General features: G+C 37.8%; 1 protein-coding gene across 3 annotated transcripts in view; it reads right to left on the reverse strand.

Moving 5' to 3' along the window:
• The window catches only part of NKAIN3 (sodium/potassium transporting ATPase interacting 3), a 537,308-nt gene that overhangs the window by 253,046 nt on the left and 258,675 nt on the right, over window positions 1–25,587 (reverse strand). For all 3 annotated transcript variants that reach the window (XM_074319272.2, XM_074319271.2, XM_088799407.1), the window contains exon 3: window positions 25,092–25,172. In XM_074319272.2, coding sequence (XP_074175373.1) covers window positions 25,092–25,172 — 81 coding nt within the window. The remainder of the gene's footprint in view (window positions 1–25,091; window positions 25,173–25,587) is intronic.

Consider the following 25,587-nt stretch of genomic DNA (forward strand, 5'->3'; position numbering starts at 1 on the left):
GTTGGATGAGGGTGCTAACAGTCATGTCTAGATAGACTGAAGATAACCATGACCTCATGTTTCTGATGCTTTCTCAGCATCTGCGCCCAAAGGTCACTTGATGTGCTTGTTCAGTAAGATTCTGGACTCTTCACTGACCTGAATTCAACCTTCCTACTCATGGGAATTTTCCAGCCAAGCATGAAACTTTGGGTGTCCCTTCTATTTACTATGGGGTAAGGGAAGAAACTCCAGGTAGTGTCTTTATCCCAGTGGGGCAGGTGGGGATGCGAGCTAATGAACACGGAAATATCTCACGGCTAGTGCGCTATAAAACCTGTCTTTTCAAAAATTAAGCATACTACAAATACAGGACTCATGCTCTGTGGTCCTTATGCGAACTATTAAAACTCTCAGTGCCTCAGTTTCCTTATCATAGAGTTGTTGTTTGGATTATGTTAACATATGTAAAATGTTTATAACAATGTTTGACATTAATATAGTGAGTGATCAATAACTGTGATAGCTCTGCGGCTGACTCACTTAGGTGGATAAGAAGATGAGAAAACAGTGGTTTAGCTCAAATGAGAGCCATAAAAGGAGACAGAGGGAGGATATAGCAATTTCCAGTTCCTGCTTACCCTTCAACTCTCTTGTCATATGTCAGCTTTTCTTAGAAATTTTTCTCAGCTCTTTAGGCAAACCCAAATGCTCCTTCTCCTGCGACTCACATGCTTTGTTTATGTCTCTTTCAGAGTGATTGTCACATTTACTATAGCCTGATGAGGCTTGAAAGATTATTGTCTTCATTTTCAGATGGGGAAACTGAGGTTTGACGTTAAGTAATCTGCCCGAGTCACAGCAGTGGTAAGTGGTGGAGACAGGACTCAAATGGAGCCCAAATATAGTCATTGGTTTTACAATACTCAGTGGAGCAGAGTGCTTAATTAATTAGCTTTTGAGTCAGAGAAATACTAGTGGGAGTCCAGATTTCCCTACTTATTAGCCTTATGACCTTGGGAAAACCCTGGTATCTTGATCTGTTAAATGTGAATAACTCAAGAATTGTCTACTTCTTGGGACTTTTGTGAGAATTAAATGAGATAGCACTTGCAGAGAACCAGTAGGGCCCTGATTAATTGAAGCTTTTATTAGCATTATCTACCACTACTAGACCTCAATCCCAGTTTTATATCTCCAACACAATGTCCAGAACGTCATATATACTGATGAATGGATGAATGAAACATGAAGAATTAAGTTGGGCTGAGAATATCATACCCTGAAATAGCACATCAAAGTAATGTTATATATCAGTTGTTCAGACAATGGTTAGTGTTATTATTTTAACATAAGTATATTCTCTACTGGACATTTTGTGTATAAAGTAATTAAGGTAGAAGAAATCATGCAAGTATAAAAGTTACACATTGCTATGAACTGTATAAATGGCTATATTGATTGATTAACATTTTTAGGTACTTAAACAAGGTCTGTACAAATGCATGATTTTTAAAATCATAATATCCATTTACACTCATGTTACATTATCTAGAAGTATGCATTCATTAGGTGACAGAAAAATCTACCATCAACAATTTATGCTCCATAACATTTTTATTCTGACTACTGTTCCTCAAATAAGTACCCTATTATTGGGCACAGGTTGATCACCCATATACATTTAAAGTGGTGTACATTTTTTTTCTGGCATCATTGATCTCATAAGAGAACAAGATCTCATAGGAGAACATCATCTGCCAGGCCTGTGACAAAAGGGACATCTTATGACCTGGCTCCTGCCCAGAAGTTTCCCTCATGGCTGATGGTTTTGAGGAACTTTTCATTACTATTAATACAGGCAGAAAGATGGAGATTTTCTTTTCCCTAAAGCTAATGGTCTCAGGGACTGGACTTTCTTCTCTTTTCTATCTCTCTGTCTCCAGGGAGACACATGTTCTTGTTTCTTTTTCCTCTTCCCTGGAGCTTTTAGGTCATTTGCATAGTTTGCAGCCCACAACATGTTTCCTCTATTTTCATCATTCTATTGAATATGTTCTGTATTGTTTTTTTTTAATATTGACTCTGAGACATTGCTATTTGCCCCATCACATGCTGATAATTACAATTATGAGGTCAATAATGAAAGGGAAGTAAAAAAAAAAAGTGTGTTTATACATCTCGTGAACCCAGATACATGGATTTCCCCCGTTTCTCTTCTGTAGGATGTGCTCTGTCTGACTTTTTCTGTTTTCTTTTGAGCCTTTTAATCCTGGTTCATAGTTTGCTAACCTAAGTGGTATGCTTAGAGATTGTTATCTGCTTCCTAATATAGAAATCTATGCTAGATCTAACTGGATTATAAACAAATACATGTATACTGTTTTATTTAAACCTATTTTATATTTAATTAGGGAGGAAAATTCCATTGTGGTTATATACACATTTCATTTCTAGGGAGGAATTTTCTGATTATAGGTTGTTGATATTTGAATGCAATCACCAATATTAGCACTAGATTGATATTCTCTATAACCATAAAGATAAACAACAAGTTGAAAGAAAGAAGAGAAAGACAATTGGGTTTAGTGGATCAAAGATCTCAATAGCTTAGAAGTAGGATTGAGGGGAGAGGAGAGAAGTGATAAATGTATTTTCTGGACTAGACCTTTGGAGAACTGAAAAAAAACAGACTTCCAGGACAGGTAACCAGATTGAGATCCTTTGTCTCAAGCTGGTTCAAATGGATTGAATTTATCCTCAGTTAATAGCCAATTACACCTATTTTCTTCTAGTTTCACTTCATCTGTGAATATCTGAATGTCTTGGTTTATCACTCCAAAAAAAAAAAAAAAAAAAAAAAGAAAGAAAGAAAGAAAGAAAAAAGAAAAGAAAGAAAAAGAAAAGGAAAAGTCTTCTCAGTGCAAATATATTAATTCAATCCCATTAAGTAATAAAATCACAGCTAAAAAGCAACTCAAAATGGATCACAGACATAAATACAAAACTATAAAACATTAAAAAATATGAAAATCTTTAGGATCTAGGGCTAGGAAAAGTATTTTTAAACTTGACACCAAAAATATTTTTCATAAAAAGAAAAATTGGTAAATTAGATTTCATCAAAATTGAAAATGTTTGCTCTGTTACAGAGTCTGTTAAGAGGATGGAAAGAGAAGCTACAGACAGTCTTTGGGAGAAAATATTTGCAAACCACGTATCTGACAAAGGTCTAATATCTAGACTATATCAAGAAGTCTCCGAACTTAACACGAAGTGATATCTCACCAATGGCAAATAAGCACACGGGAAGATATTCAACATCATTACCCATTAAGGAAATGCAAATTAAAACCACAATGAGATATCGCTACACACCTATCAGAATAGCTAAAATAAGTTAACAACGACAAGAACAAATGCTGGTGAGGATGTGGAGAAACTAGAGCATTCATACATCGATAGTGGGATGTCACGTGGTATAGTCACTCTAGAAAACGGTTTGGCAGTTTTCCATGAAACTAAATATGGAGCTACCCAATGATCCAGCAATTCCATACTTGGCCACTTATCCCAGAGAAATGAAAACTTATAGTCACACAAAACCTAGACACAGATGTTTAGAGCAGCTTCATTCATAATAGCCAAGAGTTGTAAAAAAACAGATGTCCCTGAAATGGGTGAATGCTTAAACAAATTGGGACACATCCTTATTGTGGAATAAATACTCTGCAATAAAAAGGAATGTATTATTCATACATGTAATAACTTAGATGACTCTCTAGAGAATGATGATGAAAGAAAAGAGCTAATCCCGAAAGGTTATATACTGTAAGATTCCATTTATATAACACTCTTGAAATGACAAAATTATAGAAATGAAGAACAGATCAGTGGTTTCCAGAGGTTAAGGGCAGGATGGAAGTGAGTATATGTCTTAAAAGGGTAATATGAGGGAACCTGTGGTGATGACAACATTTTATATCTTGAGTGTATCAATGTGGTTGGGATATTGTACTTTAGGATCCTGTACTGTTGCAGGATCCACCATTGTGGGCAATTGGGCAAAGGGTATGAGGCTCTCTCGGCATTGTTTCCCACAACTGCACGTGAATCTACAGTTGTCTCAGAATAAAAAGTTTAATTAATACATGGTTTTCAAAGGATATTTATTATATAGGAAAATGTTCTTATTATCACATGTGAAAAAGCAAAATATAAAATTATATTTTAAGTAATGACAACTTTAAAGGGTGTATATATCAATATATATACGCTGAGCTATATATATTCTTTATATATATGTGTGATGTGTATACACACATACACACACACGGCGTGCCAAAAAATGTATACATATTTTAAGAAAGGAAAACTGTATTAAAATTGTAATACTCAATATGTACTGATAACAAAAGATGAATACAAGTCCCGTTTGACTTCTGCAATTACAAGAGGTGCTCAAATTGGTTACCATCAGCGTCCAGACACTTCTGATTATGGTGAACTACTGCTTAAGCAACGTTGGCCAAGGTGTCTATTTGTACACATTTTTTTGGCAACCCTGGCGTATGTGTATGTATATATGTATGTGTGTGAGTGTGTGTGTTTGTATATATCATATATAATGTATATATATGATATATATATGCATACACACACACACACACGAAATATATATATATATATCTGCCAAGCTTAACAAATGGAAATACTAAAATACAACGAGTGGTAGAGGAGGAAGGTAAATTTTTTTCTTCATTATAATTCAACATATTTTTCAGATTTTTAAAAAAAATATTTATATTTATTAGCAACCACAGAACAAAACATCTTAGGCCATGACCACCCTTTCAACTCATATTTCAGGACTTCAGACCTTTTCTGGTAGGGTGTCAGGAGAAATGGTGATTTATTGAAAACCTGAATTTGATATTCAATAAATTATCTTTTGCTATTCTCCAAACTGATAACTTTTATAATTAATGGGCTGATTTAACTGCAAATCTTCAAGTCAGTAGTATTAATTAAAGAGAAGACATGTAAATGACCTTCTGAAAAGGACTTATCTCTTAATTTGCCCACAAATGAGCACTTGCGATTACTGCTTAATCAATACCAGGAAGTTGGCTAGAATTAATGCTGGGCCTCCCAGTTTCAGCCACTTCTAAAAGCACTTAGATCACCACATGCAGGGTCTTCAAGGCCACCCTGATATTTTCCTTTAATTTACCTGACCTTTCAGGCACTGAGTGGATTTAAGCCCTTGGTTGGCTTGGCCCGAATAACTGGCAAATTTCATTACTTTAATCATTTGACCAAAAAAGCTTTGGGAAATGTCAGGCTTTCCTATGTTATTGTTTAATATGTTAATAAGATCATTAACATCTTTTTTGCTGAGAAAAGGACCTGCTCCATAAAGAAAGTGGTAGGAGGTGGGAGGTGGAAGTGAGTGAATAAGACTGTTTTTATTTCTAGGAAAAATTTGGAGTTCTTTCCTGACTACCTTTCTTCTTGTACTAGATACACACATAAATGGTGGCTAGCAGGTTTCTAAGAATTGACAGTTACAGGTGAAATGCAGTTGCCTCTTAGGGGGAGATCTGGGTCTAAAGTCAGCATATAAGGTGAAAATCAAGTATAATATATTCCGAATTACCCCTGACATCCCTTCAATTGTCCAGAAAGAACACGGCTAGTTCACATTTGTATATAACACATCCCTGTAACTCTTCCTTTCAGTACTTGCCCTCAGTTAACTCATTTTCTTTCTCCAGGATCTTGTTGACTGTGTTTTCTTTGCACATTTTTAACAAGCATTTCACTCCCTTCTCAATACTCAGGAAGATGCTTAAAACCACTGGCGTCTGTACATCTGTCCACCATAGCATCATCGTCACATGAAATCTCTGTTTATATTTTACTGCTTAAAATTAATATAGGGTTTCTTCAAGTTGCAACTGGAAGTCTAACAAGCAAGATTAGTGGCAAATCAAAATGCTTATTAACTCAATAGCACCACTGTAGAAAAAAGTGTAGGATATCTATTTTATTTCTGATCCTATTTTTTGTTGTTGTTTTTTTTTTGTTTTTGTTTTTTATTTTTTTATGAAGGGAAAAACAGTGTGAATTAAATAAATGAAAAAAAGAAAAAAAGAAAAGCCACAACTAATTGTCCACTGCAAAGGAGGCGATCATAGGGGACTACACCTGTTTGCAGACACACCGGATGGGACTCTGGATTTGAACCCACTCAGCATTAGCATACGCCCTGCTGAGGCAGCCAGTGGATCCCGGTAAATCAATTAGATGTTCCCAGCCCCAAAACGGATCACATTGCCGAAAACATCCCTGGATTGGGTCTGATATTCTGTTTGACTCTCCCTTCAGCCTCTCATTTTGTGTGAGTTCACTGGAGATTCGTAGTTCTCGGAGATATGATTTCCTCATCTACAGAATGGGATGGCAGGACTGAATGGGGTAACATGGGTGGAGCTGCTGTTAATTGTAAAGTTCCACTGCAGATATTCTGATGAAAATAACCAATGAAGAGAACAAGTGGGGTGACCGACGTGTCTGATCCCAAGTACAGATCTGCGGGAATATAATATTTTCAGATAATTCAGGGCCAAAGCCTTTCTGAAATCTGAAAATACAAATGCTGATTTACAATCTTTGATGACTGAATTCTCAAGATTACTACGCTGTCTTCTTATCATTTTGTGTTAGGTAGCCCTGGTGTCAGCTACTCAGACAGAGTTTTGTTTATTTATGAATCTCCCGAGTGTCAGGCTTCGGGCTGCTTAGATAAGACAGAACACTCCTCAGTGGTGGGGGAGGAGAAGCATGTACAAATCCAGAAATATTTTTGCACTGTTTTTCTTTTTTTCTTTCATTTCGTGTTTCTCTTACATACCAGAGGAAATCATCAATAATGGATATCATCTTAGCTCAGGATTAAAAACTACATTTGCTAGATATCAAGGGTACATTATTTACCTTCTATCACACTTGCATTTTCTTATCTGTGTAAGGGGAAGGACCACTTTCTTTGGGAGACTGATGTTAAAGTGAAATGAGCTCCTTCTGTGAATTTGCCTGATACCCAACAGACTTTCAATCCCTGCCTTGGTATTTCTTTTTACCTGTTTTAAGCCCTTTGTACTTAGAGACAGTGTTTTTCTCACTGTAGTCAAACCTCAGCACCTAGGGTCAGAGTCTTTCCAGAAAAACATTTTTTCATTCTTTTCTCAATGAGATAGTAATTAAAGAGGCCATGATTACTGTGGAATAATAGCAACAGTGATAATAATAATAATAATAATAATAATAATAAAACAATCTCTATTTGGTGTTTGCCAGTTCCTGGCACAGAGCTTCAAAAATCCTTGGGATTTCCTGTGCAATAGGAGTGGCTTTTGTTATTCATAAGCAGCCCCTTTCACCTCATCTGAGTTGATGCATCTAAGGTGACTCTTAGTGTCTGGGGAGACTAGATAGCTTCAGGATGGGAGCTGATTGCCAATGGAACCAACTACGTGATTAGAGGGCGAGTTCAATCACCAATGGCCAATGATTTCATCAATCATGCTTACACAATGAACTGTCCTTAAAAGCTGTTGAACAACCTGGTTTGGGAAGTGTCTGGGTTGGTGAACACGTCAACACATGGAATGTAGGGAGGGTGTCATAACTGGAGAGGGCATGGAATCCCCCCGCCCTTCCAGCCCCACACCTTGTGCCATTCATCTATTCCATGTAGCTGTTCAGAGTTGTACCTTTTATAATAAACCATTAATCATAAATACAGTGGTTTTCTTGAATTCTATGAGTTATTCTAGGGAGTTACTAAAACTGAGAAGGAGTTATGGAAACCCCTGGATTTGTAGTTATCTGGGTAGAAGTGTGAGCTGGGAGTTCCATTTAGAGCTGGCGTGCGAAATGGGCGCACTTTTGTGTGATCGAACCCTTAATGTGTGGGGTCTGTCCTGACTCTGGGTGGTTAGTGTCAGAATCGAATAGTTGGACACTCAGTTGGTGTTAGAGAATTAAAGACTTGATCGGTGTCAGGAAAACACACACACACACACACACACACACACACACACACACACTTAGGATCTCCCAAAAGACCAAAATGTGGGTTTAAATATAACTAATTCTCTTTGAAATCAGAAGGTTTCATGATAAACATATACAACTTAGTAGAAAAAAAGTACTTTCTAATTGACTCTCAATTCCTCTTTTTTTGCTTTCAATACTAAAGGCTGTCTTTGGTTGAGAGGGAGGAAGCAAATACTCCACATCTTGTTGTTTTGTTTTGTTTTTTTTTCCACTGAAGTTTCTGATGTATCTATTCGAAATACAACACCTATTAAACCAAGGACTTTGATTAGAGTCTAAAAATGTGGAGTAGATTTACCATGAAACTAAGAAAACTAGGCTCAGAACTCCTTACTTGAATAGCCTCCTTATTGTTTGAAGATAGACCAGCTGGCAAAATCTTGGCATCCCGAAATAAGTCAGTCGGATGGCAAGGACAGTATACAATATAACAAATGAGAAGGAGGAAATAAAAGGGGGAGAAGAGTAAGGCGTGTCAATGTAAAGAGAACAGAGAGTAAGAAAGAAAAGGGCTAGTTGAGAAGCAGGAAGGAGACATTTTTAAAGCATGCTCTGTATTTATCGGAAGTCTTGGTCATCCTAGCTACACTCTGATATAATTATTGTTTCTCTATCACAGGTGAGAAAACTACAACTCCCAGACAACAGCACATTCAGCAGTGATGAACTGAAAACTCTTTCATACACCCACTCTGATCCATTAGCGACTTCTGTCAGTTCTGCCTTGCAACAGTACAGTAGCCCCCCACCCCTTTTTCAGGGATACTTTCGGGGGATGCCTCAAACTGTGGATAGTACTGATCCCTATATATACTACATTTTTTCCTATACATCCATACCTGTGATAAAGTTTAACTAATAAATTAGGCACAGTAAGAGATTAGCAATAGCTAATAATATGTAAAATAGAATAAGTATAACAATATACTATGATAAAATAAATGTGACTGGTTTTGGGACCATTATGAAGTACAATAAGGGTGACTTGAACAGAAGCACTATGATATGGAGACAGTCGATCTGATAACCCAGATGGCTAGTGAGTGACCAATGGGCAGGTAGTGTCTACAGCGTGGAGATGCTGGGCAAAGGGGTGATTCACGTCCAGGGCAAAACAGAATGTTATGGCATGAGATGTCATCAGGGCTACTCAGAATGGCGTGCAATTTAAAACTTAGGAATTGTTTATTTCTAGAGTTTTCCACATATTTTCGGACTGCGGTTAACCGCGGGTAACTGGAACCTTGGAGAGCAACCACAGATAAGGGGGACTATTCTATTTCAAATCTGATTACTCTCCCCTCGGCCACTGCTACCACCCTAGTCCAAGCCACCTTTATGTCTTACCAAGACCACCACAGTCATTTCTCTATAGGTCCTCTTAACTCCAGTCTTGTCCCCTACACAGCAGTGACACCAATTTTGGATCCTTTTCGTCTTCTATGCTTAACCTCCCATTGGGCTCCCATCACACTTCGACCAAATCCAGATTCATACCACGGCCTGCCAGACATTCCTGCAGAATCTTACCACTGCCCTGCTCTCCAGACTCATGGCCTCCCCTCCTCACTTTGTTCACAGCATGTTAGTGACCTAACAGCATCCCTGTTGTTTCTGGTGCATACCCAGCATGCTCCTATTTGGGGGACCTGGCAGTCCCCCATATCTTTGCATGGCTTGCTCCCTTCTGCCACTTGGGCCTCTTAACTCCATCCATTCCCAAGAAGTCACTCTCTATTCGCTTACCCTGACATTTTTTTCTTGATAGCACTTAACACGATACTATATCATGTATTTATTTATATGTCATGTCTTTTCTACTAGAACACTCTTAGCAGCTCCATGTATTCTTTTCATATTTCAGCCCCTACAATAATACCTGGCATACAGTAGATGCTTAATGAATTGATTGAATGAAAGTTTGTGATTGATTCCAAAGACAAGAAAAGACAATGTTTAAGAACACTGAAATGGTGAACACACAATGGGATTTATAGATGATGTAATACAGAATTGTACACCTGAAATCTATGTAATTTTACTAACAATTGTCACCCCATTACATTTAAAAAATAAATTTAAAAAAAAAGAACACTGAAATTCATTTTAAAGATAATCTCGAAAAAATTATCTCAAAAAAATTATCTCGAAAAAATAAGGAGAAAGTGAACACTTTCCACGAATGGAATGTATACCTTTGGCAATTTATACCATCATTGTTTCTTGCCTTACATACCTGACAAATTGTTGTGATGACTGATGTCACGTTTTGCAAAGCCCCTTGAGCTACTTAAAGGAAAAGACAATATAAATGCAAGCTAATAATAAACTACCTCTCTATTTGGTACTAATAATAAAGTACATGAGGCTTTCGATGCTTTAGTGAAAAATATAATAAAATAGGGAGTTTCTAAAGGTAAAGAAATCAAGTCAAAGTCACTATAGTCTGAACCAAGTAGCAAGGGGACTTAGCATGTAAACCTATCACCATTTGGACCTTAGAAATTCACTTCCTGATGTTTTCAACAAAGACGAAAGCCTCCTATAGTCAAGACATTCTGTTAGACTGCCAATTATTATATTCCCATCCAATCTTTAGTCAAACATATAAAACCTTAATTTTATTATCTATGATATAGGTATCTCTAAATAAGCCAACATTTTTCCCCTCTGGAAGCATATATTTTTTTACACTAAAAATACTATAGATGAAGAATGAACAATAAAACTATATGAGTTAATTGGCTAGGCCCACCCAAAGCCACGAGTGTATATGTACTTTCTTTCTATAGTAATTATGAATATATTTGTAACTTTTATGATAAGAAGCTTTAAGGAAATTACATTCCAAGTTTACATGCCTTAATCATAAATGTGTGTATTACATAACGGAGAGTTTTAGAAAAGTTGAATGCAACTCTCTATTGCTATTCGGAAACCATGCTTCGAAAACTATCAGGTGAAATAACACATGTTTGCCTAGAATGTTTTTCCACTGCCTCCGAAGGCAAAACGATTAGTCTGCTGAGGAATTGAGAGCTGTGTCAGAGCTTGTGTATTGTTTTAAAAAGAGTCCATTCATGTGGACTTTCATATTATTGATTTTTTTATATTAAAGAAAAAAAACCTGTGGGTAAAGCCAGAGTTATGGTCTACTATGAATTGCTATCTGTTAAACAGATCAATTTTGGGCTTTTATGATAAATTTCTAGTATTTTTCATTGTGCCTTTAATATTTGACATAGATGATAAAAAATTAATTTATCAAACAGTCATCTTTTTTTCTCCTTTCTGGAAAAAAAAAAATAAATGGTTAAAGCAAAACACAAGAGCAACCATCTATTTGTAAAGGAGTTTATAGACCCAACCAGATAGACGAGTAGAGAGAGTGGAAATAAGATATTTGTCTTAGTTTTCAGATTGATTTTATTGCTAACAACGACACACGTGGGAAGTCTTGACTAGTTTCTAATATGGAAAGCTAAACTCACTTAAAAAAAAAAAGTTACTATTGGCATATGTGAATCCAGAATAGAAATTACAATTACAAGTCTGATTTGCTTGGTAGGAATTCTTGGTAGGATTTGCAAGGTTTAAGCTTGGTAGGAATTCTTGGTAGGATTTGCAAGGTTTAAGCTTGGTAGGAATTCTTGGTGAAGTTGAGAAATTAATGTAAGCATTGAGAATAAATTTCAAAATATATCAAAAGTCTGTTTTTTGGTAGAGCCCCCCCAAATGATCAATCATAGGTTATACTTTATTGTGTTTAAATTATGAGACACTGTGTTGTATGGACATTCTTCCTATAGAAGTCACCCTTCAGAGTATCAGAGTTGCAAATTCCACTGGGGGCAAAGACTACCTTCATTTCACTTTTTTTTTTTTTTTTTACAAATTCAAATAGGAAGAAATTATTGTTACTGACTTAATACCAAAAGGGAAAAGAAGTAGAAAGAGGTTAATAAAAAGAGGATTTTCCTTTAATCAGCTTCTTATGAATAACTGCAAAATAATCTCCTGGAGCAGGATGAAGAGATTATACCCCCAGATGGCACAGGACTAAAAAAAATGTGTGGACAATGATTTCTTCTCCAAGAAATAAAGGCCCCTCACCATGCTTTCTCCTGGACAAGCGCATTAGAGCACTGAGCAATGCAAAAGTGCCTAATGGTTCCTTAATGCATCACCCTTCTCTGACCATGCTCATTTGCATACAGACATTTAGTCCCAGCAGGAGATGTGTACTCAGAGGTCTCCCAGAGCAGAAATGTAGACATCCTCAGGTAAAAGCAGTTCTTCACTAAACTTTACAACCTCATTCCAAACTCCAGTTGTCAGTTAACAGCTCTCAGGATGACATCTTAAATCAAGAAAATGTCACACGTGTACAGTAACTGGCCTAATCCTTTCTGTAAATTGCTGCCTGTGGTTTTCAAAATCGTAGTAAATTGCTGGCAATTGACAATGTGTCTCCCTGCACGGCTAACTTCACTTCTGCACAGTTAACGAATCAGACTTAAATTATTCATCAGATCACCCAGTGTCTAGGCTCTTCTGACTGTCATTGATTTCAGGGGCTAGTAGCCTGTCTGCTTTTTACGCCGAAGTGAAATTCATACCATGCTCTCAGCATGTAAGATTAATTGTGTGCAGGAAATAATAACTACCCTCTTTGTGTTGGTATCTCAGTTAATGGTGAGTGAGAAAAACTCACCACACCATCAGTGGTTTTGCTGTCTTACGCTGCTCTGAAGCAGGGCAGAGTATTTAATCAGACTAATACTTCAAATAGCCTTAATGCCCCGATACTTCAAATATACACAGGAAGTGTTTTCTCTATTAATTCTATAATTACAGGACAAGAATAAAATGATGAATTACATGTACAAACTGAAACATCAGATGGCCCATTTAGAAATTATACCATCAAACCACTGCTCATTGTTCTGGAAACAGGGTCAAATCAACTCCCCAGACAGCTCAGCCAAATTGAATTTTTGTTGCTAAGATAAGTGTGGGGAGAGAGTACTTGTTGGGAAAGGCCTTCTTAACACCATTTTTCTTTCAGCAGTGTACAGGGGATTTTGCAGGAAGAATATTTATCCTTCTTTGAAATACCTTTTGAATTAGTACGGGCTCTAAGCTGTGCAGTGAGACAGTCTTATATTTGAGGAGAACATTTTTCTATTTACACTCAGGAAAGTTAACTCCAGATCACCTCAAAAGGACCACCAACATTCTGGCAAGTTCTCCTAACTGTGGCTGAACAGATATTTCCAGGTCACCGGTCGTCATGATCTATAACTTGATAGTTCCCTTGTTTAGAGCATGTTCTGTGGGACCACCTCTCAAAGGTAGTGACCTTGGCTTTGACACATGTAACCCCATGGAGTTCTCTCTTTGATGTATGCTGGCCAGAAGAGTGTCTGGGAAAAAAGTGTGGGATGGAGGTGGGTGGATCAATGCAAACTCATTATAGGGAATTCAAAAAAAGTAGCCACTCAAAGCACTTTTCTGTCACCAAGGGTGGGTCAGGAACAGTATCTGTGTTTGGAAGGTCAGCATGCTTATGTCTTTATTCCCCATTCCATCTTCCTTAGGCAGCCTCCGTGATCCCCGTGAAGAGTTATATTCCGTGCTCTGTGTAATCAGAGTGCTTTTGTCTTTCATCACCATAACACTAGTTACATTTTCTTGTTATTAATCATGTACTATCAGTCCTCCACACAATGCAGAACATTTCATGAGGGCAGGAACTGGATGTAGCCTTAGTGCCTGCCATAATGCTTTGAACCAAGTAAATGCTTTGAACCAAGTAAAATTGTCTATAAATTATATATGATTAGTTAGGCATTATTTTCAGCTGCATATTTAGAGCCCCCAAACAGTGGCTTAAACACGTTTCCTAATATAAAAGAAATCTGTTGTGGACAGCTTAGGGCTGGTATGAAAGCTCCACAGAATTATCAGGGTAACGGGCCCCTTTTCTCTTCTTAGTCTATTATTCTCATGCAAGGTTGACATCCTCAAGGTCACCTCATGGTTAAAGATGGCTGCCACTACTGTCCCCAAAATATTCACATCCTAGTCTTCAGAACCTGTGAATATGCTAATTTACACAGCAAAGGGGATTTTGCAGATGTGATTCAAGTGAAGGATCTTGATAAACTGAAATTAGCCTGTATTATCCAGGAGGGAATAATCTAATCACACGAGTCCTGAAAAGCAGAGAACCTTTCCTGGCTACAGAAAATCAGAGGGGGACCACAGCATGAAAAGGATTTGGCCTGATACTGCTGGCTGTGAAGATGGAGAAAGGCATGTGGGCAGCCTCTAGAAGCTGGAAAAGGGAAGGAAACAGATTTTGCATTACAGCTTCCAGAATGGGTACCTTGACTGTATTTTTTTTTTCCAGTTTTATTGAGTCACACAACATCATGTTAGTTTTAGGTGTTTAACATAAAGATTTTATAGATGTATATATTGTCAAATGGTCACCATAATAAGTTTAAGGAACATCCATCACCTCAATAATTACAAATATTTTTTTCTTGTGTGGAAAACTTTTAAGATACGCTCTCTCAGCAACTTTCAAACATACAATACAGTACTGTTAACTCTACTCACCATGCTGTACATTACATCCCCAAAACTTATTCACCTTATAGCTGGAAGTTTGTACCTTTTGACCACCTTCACCCATTTTGCCCGCCCGCCATACCCCACTTCTGGCAACTACCAATCTGTTCTTTGTATCTATCAGTTCAGTTTTTTTTTTTTCCCCTTAGGTTCCATATATAAGTGATATCATACAGCATTTATTTTTCTCTGTTTTACTTCAGTTAGCCTAATGTCCTCAAGTTACATTCATGTTGTTACAAATGGCAGAATTTCCTTCCTTTTTATGACTGAATAATATTCCAGTGAGTGTGTGTGTGTGTGTGTGTGTGTGTATACAGAGGGTGCCAAAAAATGTATTCACATTTTAAGAAAGAAAACTGTATTAAAGTTGTAATAATATATACCAATAACAAGAGATAAATACAAGTCACGTTTGACTTCTGCAATTACAAGAGGTGCTCAAAGTGGTTACCATCAGCGTCCAGACATTTCCAATTACGGCGAACTACTGCTTGAGCAACGTTGACTAAAGAGTTCACTTGTACACATTTTTTTTGGCACCCCCCGGCATTATTTATATATATCACATTTTATTTATCCATTCATCCATCTCTGTACACTTAGGTTGCTTCCATTTCTTAACTATTGTAAATAATACTGCAATGCATATGGGGGTGTGGGTTTCTTTTCAAGATAGTAATTTCATTTCCTTTGGGTAAATATACAGAAGTGGAATTGCTAGATCATAATATGGTAGTTCCATTTTTAATTTTTTGAGGAACCTCCCTACTGTTTTCCATAGTGGCTGTCTGACACCTTGATTTTAGCCCGTTGAAACTCAGGTAGGATTTCTGAACTACAGAAGAAGTGTAAGAATTGTATTCGTTAAGTCACTAAGTTTAGGTCTACTTCTAAACTGAATTAGCTCTTATGCAGCCTTTCCAGAAGTCCTTCACAATTCTTCTGCTTGGTGGCAAAACTGAGATCACCACACCTACTAATACAGAAGCAAAGGACTATAGCTTTTTAGCACTTGCACAGCAAATGAAAGCAGACTCTTAACCAGAAGAGGTAAAAGATGACGGAAGATAACCAGAAACTGCTGCCACCATTTGTTTAATGAAAGAATGATTAGATGATGTAGTTGAACACCTAGAAAATTAGGAAAGTGATATGATTTTTATAGAAAGTGATATCTCCTATCAGTAAATTAATTTAACAAATGGATATTCTTCCTTTTTCTTTTAAGTTAGTTAAATTTCAATCAACATTTGTCTCTCTCAATCTAATTTTAATCTTAGAAACATATGCTTGCAAAGTTTCTATAGTTTTAAGAACTACTAATATTCAGATTCTGTAAATTAGTTCTCAGAGATCTTGATTCAAACCAGCTCCTACAAGAATAAAGTATAATTACTTTTTTAATGCCTTCATTTGTTTCTTCAGTGTTATTTGTTATTCTGAGTGTGAGATATTACATCTGGTTTCTGTAGCAGGTTGAAAGTTACCAGAAAGACAGCCAACCTTTCAGGGAGTCTAGACAGCTGAATGCTTCAACATGCTGATTTTAACACAGTAGCACACTGACAATTTCTATAAATACAACTGAATGTTGTTTTTGTCTTCTGTTCCTGAGTCAAAAAACAGGCAAAGGGGGAATCAACGCTGAAAGCTTCCAAGGGGCGGAGGAGATACAAGTCCATCCCTGCCCAGACATGTGGATACTTCCATGTCTCTCTCCTTTTTCAGTCTGTCAGCTTGTGCCTGTTCAGTGTCAGCTTCTGCCTCATCTTCTGGGCAATCTTTGCCCCAGGTACTTTCTCTGTATTTTCCTCAGTCCTCAGACAGGACACGGACAGCTGAAATCACTCATGTTTCCTCACTCTTTCCCCTGGGCATGTCCAAGCTGCAGCTGGCAGCCCAGACTGCCCTGCTTATGGGCAGACATGACTTGTAAAGAGCTTCATACCAAAGGGCATCTCATCATGAGAATTTTTGAACTATCATTCTGTTAGCACCTCCCCGAATCAAGAGAAAGCAAAACATATCTCCCTTCCCACTTCTCATCTTTGACACTAAACCTCAGCAATCAGAGGTCCATAAAACCCTGCCCACCTGTGGACCCTAAAGGGGTCTCTGCCATGGACCCTCGTCAGGAAACAGCAACAGCCGACCTATAGTCAGAGCCCCCTGCCGTCCCACCTGCCTGCACACACTCTATCCCAGCTCACCCCAATGGTATCACAATTTAAAAAAGAACCAACTCAGTCCAGGGATTTGAGTCCCATGGCTCCAGGCCCACCTGCACACTCTCCACGCCGGCTTCCTGCACCTGACTGCACACTCAGCAAGGGGCTGCCCCCAGCATGCCTTCAGAATATCACATAGTCCAGCCCACCTGTATTCTCTAATACTCTGGTTTCTGAACTGGAGTCCTTGCTCAGTCAAGGGAAACCTCCGACCCACAGGGAGTGCCACCTGTGTCCCTATGCCCCTGAAGGCCCTCTGTCTCAGCATTTGGACTTCGACCCTCCACACGTCAAAGGGCAGCGGCCGAACCCCACTCCTCAACCGCCATGACCCCACCTATGTCACACGGGGTGAACAGCCCCAAGATGTCCTCTGACATTCCCTGAGTCATTGTCTGCCTGGGGCCCTCAGTTGAGGTGGGTGGAAGAGGCTGCCACCTGGTAGAAGACAAATTCCTCATACCAATTCTCATTTGCTCCATTACCAAGGTGTCTACTGAGAATCTGAGCCCAGAAGGTGCAGGGACTGAGCAGAGTGGCCTCACAACCCCCTCCACCCCAGCCCATAGCCTCCTGGTTCTGTCCCTGGCTCCCCAGTGGTGCACCAACCACCAGAAAGGGAAGAGTCAGTCCCAGCGGCCCTTCCCACCCTACCATGCTTCAATTCCTCTGTAAGACAGGTGAAAGGCCAAGGAACAGAGCAGCAAGAACAGCCTGAAACACAAAGAGGGGAGCATCTCCATGCAGACATGAGAAATTTGAGGCCGCTGGCCCAGGCGGAAACCCGTCTTCCAGTGCAGGGGCCATGTCAGGGGCTGACTGTGAAGGCAGAGGTTGCTGCCTATTTTGGAGGTGGCTCTGAAACGTCAATGGTTCATGGCCTGGGGCTGAGGCCTGGCTGGTGTGTTGGGGACATTCAGAGGGCAGTTCCCTGATGAGTCATAGTGCCGAGGTGCTGGTGGGCCCAGGGCCTGAAGACCTTTGGTCTGGGACCAACTTCAGCTTGATGTCCTGATGGCATGTCACTTGGGGAGTCTTTTTCTTCTGGGAAATTCTCTCGTTGAGAGGGAGCATAAGCTGCTGTGCCTTAGACCCGGAGAATGACGGGAAGTTGCAAGAGCTGTCCATAGAAATGAAACTCACAGATAAAGCTTTGACAGCAGCTGACAGAAAGTTTAAATTTATATGAAAAAAAACAGCTTTTAACACAAGCAGGGAAAGTGACAAAAATCTCTCCAAGGAAGTGTCTGAACTAAACGATTCGCTCAATGTTTGAAGAAGAAAATCAAATGTTGAAAATTCTGCTTATTAATTTGGTGGCACAGGAAGAACATGAATTAAAGAACTTGCCAAAGGACCAGGTCTCCCGGGACACGGCACGAGATGAGGGGGTGGGAGGGCCGGGAGCATGTTCTGGGGGAGACCCAGGCCCTGAGCTCAGAGGTGTGCGTGGCCCAGCTACTCCAGGCTACGCACAGATACCCCGCTGTGGAGCGAGAGGAGAAGGCACTACACCACCCAGCAGTGGTGTCGGCCTGCGAGCTGCGGGGCTCCTGCAAGCTTTTTGTTCAGCCGGGCACTATTTCCACAGTGTGCAGGGGCAATGTCCCCACACACGCTCACTGGGGGGCGGGGGGACGGGGCATAGAGAGGGAGTTGGGGTGGAACGCGAGCACCTCCTGGGTGGAGGTGGCAGGAGCTTCATAATGTATATGAGTTTGAAGTAAATAATTATGTTGAAGTGAAAAAAGATTGATCTCAGCCATAGTTTCATGAGAAGAATAAACTTATAAAATACAAAGAGCAGAGACAACGTTTTTCTGTGTAATTATTCAATTATATTTGCAAAGGCCTTGTTCAATACAGTGACTAATCATATAGCAGTAAATAGAGCTACTGTTAATAAAATAATATATTCATTTCTTCTTTTGAAAAGAAAAACAAAACTATTTAAACCCCATACAGGGCATAAGATTATCACACAAATGTCTGATTAAAAACTCCTAATGCCTCCCAGGTTTCAGCAATTAATTAGTAGTTTCTATATGTCATTGGATTATTATGGAGCGGCAAATTAGATTTGTAGAGCAAAGGTGTTCAAAATGTATTTGATGAAAAATATAACACTAAGTTTAAACTTGCTTATAATTTTCACTAAGTTTAAACTTGCTTATAATTTTCATTGCCGCGGGTAAGAAACTACAGAGGAAACACAATGATCTCACCACACAAAAAGGGATATACTGAGGATGCTGTTTTCAGAAACTATGTTCACTCAGCCTAGCCCTATGCCAAAGGAAAGGTAGAGTTTAAGTTCTTTGGAATAAGAAATGCATAGCTATATTTATGCTGCCTTGTTATTTGTTCTAAAGAACATAATTGCTTCATTTTAGAAAAGAATTGTGTAGGAATAAAACATAAAAATAAACATTTGCAAGTCTTTGGGTCTTACTTAGATGTAATTCCTGGAAGCAGATTATAATGGTTCCTTCTTTATAAATCCTTCACAACTGGATAGATAGCCACTACCACCTCCCCTCCCCCACCCCCCACCCCCCACCCCCAGTCATTACAGACAGAAACATTCTTTGAAGAAGGAGGATAAATATGTACTAATATAGCAGTTCAGAAACTGAAGTATTTTGTTATTCTAGTGAACTGAAGGAGTTCATGCGTTTTTCCAAAGTGTCTCATTGATACAGATATGCCATTTAATTCGTGATATAAATAGGATATATCATTCTTGTAGTTTTGAAAGGCATAGCTTTGCTGGGTTTCTAGGATGCTATTTCTGTATCACTGGCTGACACAAAATAAAGATATTTTGTACCTAGCGTCAGCCCTCCGTAAACATATTTCAAGATTCCCTTTGAAAAATATGCAGGTGGGAAGAAATCATGAAAAGGAAAAGGTAAATTTAAGTTTAAAACCCATTATTGGATTCAGTAAGTTGTATTTGTTTAAATAAAGAAAATAAACATACCATATATCATGGATTTAGCTTGAAACTGCCATCAGAAAAAGAATTCTTTGAGACTCAAAAATATCTAGAAAGTTTATGAAAAATAATAGATGGATTGTAAGCAGCTGACGGGAACTGAGAGTTCTGTCTCCTAAGCAATTGCTCCTGAATTGCTGGTCTAAAAGTTTCCCACTTGAAAAGTCCTGCTCAAAGCCAAAGTCAGTGGAAGAATCAACCTTGAAGGAAATGGAATCTTCATTGAGAAAGAGAGTTTTCCTGGTAAGTACAGAGGAAGAATTTAGGCTAGGTACTAAGAATCAACCTTGAATAAGAAGAATTATCTCATTGACCTTGCTTAGCTGTGCAGCTGAAATATTCAACTAAAGATTCTTGTAAGAGAAGAGGACGCTGATGAACGATGGTGTCAATTTAGGCCAAAGAAGAACAAGAAAATGCTATTGCCTCTTGGGGAAATGATTTAACTTTCTTTAAGAATCAACAAATATCCACAAATCAGGTCCCTATAAGAAAAGTACAGTCATTAGAACATGATATAAACAAATGCAGGTCGATTTTCTTTTTGTGTAAAGCCGATCTAAAGGACCTGTACAGAGTAGGAAGTCAGTAAGGGTTAGTCCATCTCCCTCCTTCACCACCTGTCTGTAAGTTTTTCAGAAGGCCTCTAATCAACGATGATGATTGCTATAACATGAATCTCCCAAGAATTTCTTTACATTCACTTTTCATGTCTAAGTTATGTTCATGTATAGGCATTCACATTCTGAATTCTATGTGTATGTAACACACTGAAAATCCTCGTTGATCACTAATGTGTAAGTTCCACACATCTTTCCAGAAAAGTCCATTAGAAGAAATATTAGCCTAAAGTTTCTATAATTTGGAGTAATCAATAGATGCTGTAAGACAACAGCTTAAGTCCTCTGGAATAAAAAAAAAAGTACAACTTGAGTTCTCAGCATAACTCATTTTTCAGTATCTTTAAATGTAGCAAGTGAGTTGGGTTTTCATATTCACATTCTGAATGTATTCCTAGGGAGAAAAAAAAAATGATTCTGAGTCTTGCAACTTCCAAAGCAGCAATAACTTATTAATTGTGCCCTTGGTGATCTTAAAGTGTGGCATGAAAAACAGCCTTAGAGTCTCCTAAAGATGCATAACGTTCTCCCGGAGAGAGCAGTAGGTATACCACGGGAATTTAGCTGTACAAGTATTTCAAAAGATCTATTTACATGTTGAAGGAAAGGATTTAATTAATAGTGCTACAGCTGTGAAGTTAATATGTAGATGTGAGGTCCTATCCCAAGGGACTGTTATGTATTTTTTAAACAAGTCACTCAGCCTTGCATTTTCCCTTTCACAGCTCTTGGGTACTAATAAATATACGTCTCAAAGGTTTTCAGGATGAAGCTCGTTATGGCTGTTATTTTTTCAAAAATAATACAGATGATGATGTTGATGGAAATTATAAGAACCACTGTTTACTGAAACTCACAATATATTAAGATCCTTTCTAAGACCTTTACGAGGTCTGACAATTACATTCGCAAACTCATCCTAGAAAAAGCGCTACATACCTCATTGCTGAATACCACTATGACCACCTTCCAAGTATTTCCCTTGGGAAGCTATGCACCCATGCCAGCATCTAGTCCAACCTTCAAACCAATTTTGGAACTCTTTCTGGAATGGCCATCAGAGCTGTCGTCATATTACCCGTGATGTCCTGAATGTCATCAAAATGTCTTCCTTTCAATATTTCCTTTATCTTCAGGTAAAGAAAGAAGTCATTGGGGGCCAGATCAGGTGAGTAGGGAGGGTGTTCCAATACAGTTATTTGTTTACTAGCTAAAAACTCCCTCACAGACAGTGCCGTGTGAGCTGGTGCATTGTTGTGATGAAAGAGCTCCTGTGGAATCACTTTTGCACACACTTTTCTTATGCCAAGATTTTTGTTTAAGATTTTCCTGTTTCTCTATTGATGTTTACTTGGTCTGCTATGCTCCTCACAGTCAGCCGATGATTTTCACACACAATTTGACAAATTTTTGCAATGTTTTCATCAGTTGGTAAGTTTGCAAATGTAATTGTCTGATCTCGTTGTGCATTATCTTACTTATTTATTTATTTATTTATTTATTTATTTATTTATTTAATTTATTTTTTTAAAGAGGGCGCCGTTCACAGTGGCCCATGTGGGGATTGAACCGGCAACCTTGGTGCTACCAGCACCACACTATCCAACTGAGCTAACCTGCCACCCCAGTATTATCTTATGTAATTCTTGCAACAATCCAGTAAAATTAGTGATGTGGTTTTCCTTACTTTGCAGAAAAGAAAAATGAGGCTTCAGTAGATTATACAAGTGAAGACACTTTCAGTTACCTACCCACAGTCATCCTGACCCCACCATACATGTACATATCCCTTAAAATAATATATTCATTTTCTTCAAGTTCTGGAAAAGAATCAGGACCCTCAAGACCACAGTAGCAAACGTATGATGCAGAGCTGATCGGCAGATGAGGTAACAGCAAAGGGAAAATCTGACAGTTATGATCAAGAATCCCCATAATAGGTCAGATGTATGATTGTTCATGCCCGCGACAAAGGATAATTTTAGATAATAAGAATAGTTCGGTAGTGGCTGCCATCAGAATAACACCCTAATCCATAGAGATGCTGTGGAAATTAATCCAAATCCAGTTTTTGGAGAAAGACTCACTGAAAGACTCAAATGAATATTTCCAGCAAAAATCAAGGTACCAGGAGGCTTCTATTAGTGTCTGCAAGTAATTCCAAGGAATGCCTTCACGAACCAGCAGGAGATGGAGAGCTCTAGAAAGTTAGTATACAAACTTTCACATATGGACAAGGAATGTCTTGGGAAAAGGAGTCTTACCTGGGTGGGTGGCAGAGGTGCTTGGGTTTGTCTGGGGCCCTTAACTTTGCTCTATTTTTCAGAACAGATTCTCTACAGATTGGAATTGAGGCTAAACCGGCTACCACAGATATGTTACCAGCCTCTGAGGCAGCAAATAAAGGGAGACCAACAGAAAATCTTTTGGATGTTCCTTTTGAATATATCTATCCTTTTAATGACCTAGAGTACTTGGTTGACCGCTTAACAGCATTTGGTTGGATAATGAGTAACTGGATAATGGGTATATGCATTTTTTATAAACTTGCACCCAAAGAAATGAGAAAAACAAAAAACAAAAACCTTCACCTGTACATTGATATTAGAAAAGCAGTTCAAAGAAGTAACTTAGAGCAGAGGAGGAAAATTAGACTTGCGTGGAGTAAATGAATGCTATTATTATTATTATTATTATTTATTTTTAATAACGTCACATGGTTGTTTGGAAGTTTGCCTGAGTTACCACATAGATATGCTTAAAACAATATTAAAACCCCAACAAGCATATTTACTATCATTATTAGCCAAAGCTGGTCCTGTTTTTATATTTCACAGAGACTCAGTGGGATTAAATGATTTGCCTATGCGCCCATAGATAAAAAAAAGTGCTAAAGACAAGATTTGAACAAAAGACTTATGATTTGAAAGGAATACTTATGATTTGAAATTCAGTCTTATTTCAACACACTATATGCCAATTAAATAGGACAAAATACCTCTGGTCTAATTTATTCCAAATCAGTTTATATAGAAGAAAATAAAAGAGAATTTCTACCTAGTGAAATAAAATTATGATTTAAAATGACTGTTCAAATCACAAGATAAAAAATGTGATGTGCTTAAAAATGCTATGCTTAACTTATTATTCATAATTGTATTATTCATAAGATTTGCATTTTAAAATTGCTTTCTACTCCGCATGTTACAGAAGATAACTGGGCACTGATTTAAGTTTTTTTTTTCTGTCTTAGAAATTAGGGATGAAATGTGATTAATAGCATAAATATTAAAGGTAGATATTAGAGAATTTGCATGGAACTCAGTACTAGAAATGTCATTTCTGGTTCCTAGTACATTTGCCAATGTGAGAAAATGATGACAAGTTCTAATTATAAAGTTATAATGTAGAGTAATGAGTAACCATCTTTGGAGGTTCTGGAGAAAATCTTGTAGAGATTTTTTCTGCTTGGCTAAATCAAAAATCCTTTCTTACCATATGGACTTCGAGGCAGCCTAACAATTCTAAAGGCATCTGTGTTGGTCAAGGCAGATTTTCTAAGATCCAAACCACAAATGCTAGTAGGAGACCATTGTGTTACTTAGAACATTTGAGACTATCATACAACAATAGAATAAGTTAGCACAAATGTAGTTGATAATGAAAAATCTAAAAAAATAATTATAGCTTTCTTATTCTTTTAATAATAATACTGTCAAATTTCTTCTCTACAATTTCTACAAGTGAAAATTGTGCTGGCTTGTGAGAAAGACATTTAAGAACACAACTGGGAACTTAACCCAATCAAAAGACAGTTGTGCAGAGTCACAATGAAAATCGTGTGCTCGGCTGATAGTAGTTCTAAGCAGATAAAAATAACATAAGTATCATGTTTTATTAAGACAACTCTTCTGTCTGATCAGGATTTCCAGATGGGGATCACCACACTGATGCACTTAGCTGTTAGGAAATGTATACTCTACTTACATATATTAGGATTTCATTCTTTGTCAAACTTTTTTTCCCCCAGAATTAGTATTCAAGCAAAAATAATACTTTGTTATTCATTCTTGTTACATTAACATCTTAATTTCTTTTCCCAGTTTAAATACAAGAATGTTCAAAACCATTTTTCACTTATCACTTGGGGCTGTGGTCATTGTGACATTAGGCCTATTTCAAGTGGACATGAGGCTACACTACAAGCTGAGTCTCACTACAGCTTACCAAACGAAACCATAGGACATTGTTTTGGAGTTCCATTGTATTAACATGCTCCCCAAACCATTCCTTCCTAAATGGTATTCAAACTCGCTTTTGATTTGTATTCCATTTGTACTGTTACTTGATTACTTTACATTATATATATATATATATATATATATATATATATATATATATATATGTATATGTATATGTATATGTATATGTATATGTATATATATATATATTTATTAGTGTATATATTTAAAGTGTATTTTAAAAACATGATAAGCTTACCTTAGAGAGCCCACCTACTTCCAAATAAAAGCAGATAATGAAGACATTCCAGGTGACCCAGAGGGCAGTCCATACTGTATACTAAAGAGAAAGGAGGGGGGTGGGGAGAAAGAGAAGAAAAATGTGGAGATTAAAGGCATGTATACTAAATAAATCAATAACAAAAATGTCAATAAGCTTAAGTCTTCTGGGAAGAAACAGAGTGTGCTCAGAAAAGAGTGCTCCTTATGAGGTCCCTTAAGATCTCTAGAAATTAAAAATCCAATAGTTTCTACTGCTTTCAGTAGATGCCAATAATGCTAGATTTATTTTTAAAGTGCATTGTTGGCTTACAGACACAGGTTACATCCAAGTGCTGACTTGATTCCTGTTCTCTGGGTATTAGCTTTTCCAGGGAATGCAACTATGAACATTTTTTGTGTGGGCTTTCTGTCTTTTTATCTAGTTTTTAGTCATACTCTTAAGTAGTCAAGTTTTTAGGAATGTTAGTCAAAAC

Source organism: Rhinolophus sinicus, chromosome 7 (genome assembly GCF_057876585.1).
Source record: "Rhinolophus sinicus isolate RSI-liver-muscle chromosome 7, RSI-T2T, whole genome shotgun sequence".
NCBI classification, from domain to species: domain Eukaryota; kingdom Metazoa; phylum Chordata; class Mammalia; order Chiroptera; family Rhinolophidae; genus Rhinolophus; species Rhinolophus sinicus.